General features: G+C 24.3%; 2 protein-coding genes across 2 annotated transcripts; both read left to right on the top strand.

Annotated features, from left to right (window-relative positions):
- Nucleotides 1-130: 130 nt before the first annotated feature.
- Nucleotides 131-3425, top strand: LOAG_11771 (hypothetical protein; the record flags this gene model as incomplete). Its single annotated transcript, XM_003147289.1, has 9 exons — nucleotides 131-289; nucleotides 500-595; nucleotides 1271-1354; nucleotides 1660-1713; nucleotides 1947-2037; nucleotides 2145-2342; nucleotides 2506-2681; nucleotides 3002-3169; nucleotides 3258-3425. The coding sequence occupies 9 exons, from the start codon at nucleotides 131-133 to the stop codon at nucleotides 3423-3425; spliced, it is 1194 nt and encodes a 397-aa protein (XP_003147337.1).
- Nucleotides 3426-3674: 249 nt separating this feature from the next.
- Nucleotides 3675-5629, top strand: LOAG_11772 (hypothetical protein; the record flags this gene model as incomplete). Its single annotated transcript, XM_003147290.1, has 5 exons — nucleotides 3675-3799; nucleotides 3951-4146; nucleotides 4561-4680; nucleotides 4784-4990; nucleotides 5459-5629. 5 exons carry the CDS (start codon nucleotides 3675-3677, stop codon nucleotides 5627-5629), a joined length of 819 nt encoding a protein of 272 aa, XP_003147338.1.
- Between the last annotated feature and the right edge of the window lie 530 nt (nucleotides 5630-6159).

Consider the following 6159-nt stretch of genomic DNA (forward strand, 5'->3'; position numbering starts at 1 on the left):
CTTAAATAATTTTATTAAATTAATTTTGAATACTCGAAAGAATGTATGCATAACTAAATTACTTCGTGTGCTATTTTCTGCAAAATTACATTTTTCATTGAAAATTTTAATATTTTTAAAAGGCAACCTTATGTTATGGGTTAATGTACAGAGCAGTAGTGATGATGATGATGATGATGATGATGATGATGATGATGATGATGATAATGGTAATGATAACAGCAATGATAATAACGATGAAGATGATGACGATGATAAAACGCAAACTGATGATGCAAATGATGACCATGTAAATTTTTTATATTTTTTACCAGTCTTCTTCTACTATTTTTTATTTTTCTCATTGAAAATTTCAAAACAATTAAATGTTAAGGAGCAATTTTTGAAATATTTAATTATCAGAATTCTTAATTTTTGTTTCTATTTCTGTATGAAAATGGAATGGATTAATTAAGAAGGCTTTAAAACAAAAGTGACTGTATAATCTATTCTGTTGTAGAGTTCGATGAGTGAAAATGATATTAATGTTGAGATGAATGGTGATATGATAACAGTAACATCTATGAAACGAAGACCAGATTTATTCATGTCATCGGTATTTTTTTTACAAAATTTTAACTTCTTTGTTTGTCAAAACTTCTTAATATGTTAATACGATGATGTCATCCATTGAAGTGAAGTTTCATTGCATACATTTTTTGACACTCTTCTTCTCACAGGTATTCAGGAACGAAATCCTACTATATTTTCGTTCTCTATTGATGTATTTTACCACACCTTCGTATTCCTATTAATTTTTCAAAATTAAAGCAAAGAAAAATAGTGCAATTTAAAGATTCTTGAATCTGTTTTCATATTACATGCTTTCCCGGTTTCTTTTGGATTTCTTCAAAGAAGAAGAAGATCGTGGAAACTGAGATGATCCTATTCTCGATCAAATTGATTTTTTATCATTTAATCCTATCCTTATCATTTAAACCTTTTCTTTTATCATTGAAGCCTTTCCATTTTATTTATTGCATAATGTTTGTTTAACAGCTAATCTATCTTGTTAACAAGAAATTTTTCAATTTGTTTCCATTTAATAATCATGAAGATATGATAATGTTATTTGCTGAAGAAATCTTTGTAAAACAAAATCAATTTGTTGATTTTATATTTTATTACTACAAGTACGACATTATTTGGATGAATAATTTCGGAATTTTTTCATTTTTTTTTTTTCATTTCGTCTTTTTTACTCCTTTTTTGAAAAGTTTCGTGAATTAAGGAAGAAAACTCGGGAATACTAAAAATGCCAACAATCAATGTGATACCAAATACACCAGTGGACAGTTCTTCAATTGGTGAAAAGGTGAGCAAATAAAGTATACCGTTACATTCTATTTAATACAATAATGATTCATCTTTGAAAATTTCAAAATCAAATTTCTTTCCTTTTTTTTTTTTTCTGTTTATTACTAGTAATTTATTCAATCTCCAATTACGTTGTTAATTAGTTTCCTAATTTAAGGTGAGCTGCTACGTTATTCTTTCCTTCGTGAAAAAAAAAAAAGCTTGAATTATACTTCCTCACCTACTGTTTCATCAATATTGTAATACTTTGCTGTGATTGAAATTTCATTTAAAATTTAATCCGAAATTTAATTTTTTTTCCAGGATACAGATAATAGTTCCGCAACAACATCTGGTGCTGATGAATTTTCTGATAAGGTATGCTACTGATAAAAATCATTGCTTATTACTTGTGTTATTTTGATTGATTTGGGTAAGGTCTATAAAAATTCTATTCATTTTTATTGTATTTTAAATATATTTCAATCATTTTTTGAGGTAACAATTTTTTGAATATTTTGGAATTTTATTTGTGATATTATTTGTAAATGCTATAAACTATTATTATTTTCCAACACTTTCTCATGTATCAGAATTTTGCATAAATTTAGGATGAAGAACTGATTCGCAGAAGCTCATCATCCGATGATTTCGAATTTCAGGATACAGATCAATATGAGAAAGAATCACATCCGAAAAATAGTAATATCCTTTATTGATAAATGTATAACTTATCATATTTAATTCTTCGTTAATCATTATTAATATTTTCAAAATTTCTATCAATAATATCAAATGGATTTTTACAGGTTTACATTTAAATATGCTACAACAATATCGTGATAAATGTGAACATTTATGCAAAATAACACCGGAACAATTTGCAATAACACATAATTTATTGTTGGAAAATGATTGCCAATATGATGATAATGGAGGTGTATCGAGTAGAAATGTAATTTTACATCAGAAGACACTCTCTGCTTCACTCTTCTCCGTTAATTTAGGTATAATAATTGATTGATTGATTGATTGATTGATTGATTGATGTAATATTTAAATATCATTAAAATATTGATAATAAATGCAAACAAAACTGATTGATTGATTGATTGATGTAATATTTAAATATCATTAAAGTATTGATAATAAATGCAAATAAAATTTCAGGTAAAATGAGATCAATGCGTTTATTTTTTACCGCTGATGATTTAACATCTGGGCAATTTGTTATTGCAACATGGGATTCACATTACAAAATTTTACATTTTCATCATGGTGGATTGGATAAATTAGCGCAATTACTTGAACAATGGAGTGCTATTAAAACAAAAGCTGTTAAAGATGTAAGCTATAAGTATAGATAGATGTAAGCCATGATGTAAGCCAATACTTATGGCATTAGCGAAAAGTGCTAAAGAAGAAAAAAAAAATGCTAACTATTTTTAGGAATAAAATACTGAATTTAGACCTTTTTTTAGAAATTGCATGAAAAACAAAAAATTATTCCCTAATGCAAAGTTTTTTTTTCTGTTTTTTTGCAAATCATTTTCTAATTTTTAATTAGTTAGAAATAAAAATAGAATAGAAATTAATTTAATTTAGGAAAATTCTAGCAATACAAGGAAATGATTATTTATTTAGCAATATTCAAATGTTTGTTTAGGGTTCACCTTCACCAATTCCGGATCGGCAATTCTTAATATGCCAACCAAAAGTTAGTAAAATGGAACTTGATCCAGAAGAAGGTCTATATGAACGAGTCAGTTGGGAATTTTGGAAATCATACAAAAATCAAGATGGTAGTATTGATGATAGTTTCACCATGAGGAAGGTTATAAATAAAGATCTTTTTTTTTCCCAATATTTTTTCTTTACTTTTAAAAATTGAAAATAATAAATTAAATATGATTTTTTTTTAGGCTATTTATTTTGCCACTATCGATCCTACACTTCGTAGAGAAGTTTGGCCATTTTTATTGCGTGTATATCCATGGGCATCAACCCTTGAACAACGCGAAATTATACGTAATGATATTTTCATTGAGTATCAGAAGATAAAAAGCAACGGTACAATTTTAAATTTTTAAGTTTGAAAACATTTTTTTAATTGAAATTAGTAAAAAAAAAATTTTCATAATATAGTGTAAGATAATTTTACGTATGAGATGGTTGATTATATCAAAAATACTTTTACATTAAACGTAATGAATAAATGTTCTATAAAATTTAGTTTATAAAATGTAAAATTAGCTAATTAATTGCATGAAATTTTTTAATTTTACAAATTTTATTTGATGAATATTTCATATGATTAATTTATGAAAAATCATTTTAGAATGAAAAAATCATTTAAAACATCGTGGAATAGCATAGAAAGTGCTATAATTAAGGATGTTATCCGTACGGATCGTTGTAAACCATATTTTGCTGGTGATAATAATCCAAATATTGACACAATGAAGTAAATAAGCATTGTTTACTATTAAAATATGATCTTTTAAAATTAAAATAAAAATTTTGATGAAATTATGGCATATGTTGTTATTTAAAAGAATTGTTGAATGTAATTTCTTTTTTTTTTCCTCTCTCTTTCTCATAATTTTAATTTTCAGGAATATTTTATTAAATTATGCAATTGCATATCCAGAAATAGGTTATGTACAGGGTATGTCAGATTTATTAGCACCACTTTTGAGTACCATTCATGATGAATCTGATACATATTGGTGTTTTGTTGGACTTATGCAACAACAAATGTTATTTGTATCAAATCCATTGGATGAACGAAATGTAATGGAAATTAATTTAGTAAGCGTTAAAATTCTTTTATAGGAAATATTCACAATTAATCTTTAAATATTTGTTAAAAAAAGAAAAAAAGAAAAAGAAAAAATTTATTAAGTGCAAAAATTTTATATTTTTTCAAAAAATTTATCTTCTATAAGCAGTATCCATTTCATCTTATGGTACTGTAAAATTCATTTTTCAAATAGCATTTCTATTAATATTTAAAATAATAAAATTTTAATAATTCTTCATTCTTTTATATATTTGCTAAGGATTTACAATGTTGCAATATTCGTATGATTAAAGAGTAACAATAACATTTTATTTGTTTATTTTTTATTTTATTTTATCTATTTATTTATTTATTTTTTCTACAATCTAATATTTCAGTTATTCAGTTTAAAAGAAAAAAAAAAGGAAAATCCCATTTTGCAGAAATATTTACGTGAATTATTGAAATTATTTGTACCAGATTTTTTTATGCATATCGCAAGTTTGGGTGCAGAAGCATTGGAATTAATGTTTGTTCATCGATGGATATTATTATGTTATAAGGTTTTCATTGTATTCATTAATTTCATTTTTATTTCTAACAGATCGTTATATTGAATTGTTAATTTGGATTTAAATTTTTATATTAATTATTTGATTATTGTAGCGTGAATTTCCTGAAATTGATGCATTACATATTTGGGAAGCATGCTGGGCTCATTATCGAACATCATATTTTCATTTATTCATTGCTGTTGCTATTATTTCAATTTATGGCAAGGATGTTATTGAACAATATTTACCAAATGATGAAATTTTATTGTACTTTAGTTCACTTGCTATGCATTTAGATGGTAATGTTGTGTTAAAAAAGGTTAATATTTGATATTTGATATCAAATAAATAATTTATCTGAATTGCTAAAATTATATTACTGTTCATTTTGTTATGCATTTAATTATTTTATTCATTTAATACGGTTAATTTAATTGGTTTTATTCATAAAATAATATTCATAATTATCATCAGAACCTAAAAATAAGTTAAATGAAATGAATTTTTCATTTTGAAATTTCAAATTTCAAAAATTTAAAAATTGTATAAATTTCTCAAATGCTTTTCTTCGCATATATATCTTTGCATATAATTATATTATAGTTATAATTTATGTCAAGTTACTACGGTATAAATTTATAACATATATAATTTTATTGTAATTAGATTGTAGTTATAACTTATTTCGAGTTATTGTACGAATTATTTTAACATATAATTTGATAATTAAGTTTTTATAAAAATATGCAAAAAGAGGATGAATAATTTATTGTGGATTTTATTCCAGGCTCGTGGTTTACTGTATCAATTTCATCATCTTGATAAATTACCATGTACATTGGCGGATCTTTGCGAACCGGATACAGAACAATGGGATACAAATATTCAACAGAGAATTTATGAATGCACCAAAATTCATGGTGATAAAGAACCATGCCCATTTGCGGAATCTAATTGAAATCTATCTTTTATATTTGAGCCTTTTTTTTTAATTTTTTAATTTTTTGTTTTTTTTTTATTATGATTTTTAATGATCAATACTTTTTTTTTCTTTTACTTCATTTTAACTATTATTCATTTCAATCTTTTTCATTTCTTCTTATGTTACATCATCTTTCCGTATGTTTGTTTAACTTATTTCTGTTTAATGATTAAATTTTATTTCATTCATTTTTTTTTTCTCCCCATTTTTAGCATCAAATTACTCTTGAAATAAGCATAATGCATGTTGAATAAAAATACGTAAGGGAAAAAGAAAAAAAGATTATCAAAATATGAATTCGAATTATTATTTTTACAATTCTGTTACTAATTAATGGCTAATATTTGATAATAAAAGTTTAAAATAAATGGTTATTAACAAATAATCATAGAAATTTTCCTTGTAAAAATTGCTACCTTTTTTCAATGTTTAATTCAAATTATATCATGTAAAATAATCATTTGTTTATCACAATTTTTTTTTTTTNTTTTTTTACATTAGAAAAT

This window comes from Loa loa (assembly GCF_000183805.2).
Source record: "Loa loa unplaced genomic scaffold supercont3.983, whole genome shotgun sequence".
In the NCBI taxonomy this organism is placed as follows: domain Eukaryota; kingdom Metazoa; phylum Nematoda; class Chromadorea; order Rhabditida; family Onchocercidae; genus Loa; species Loa loa.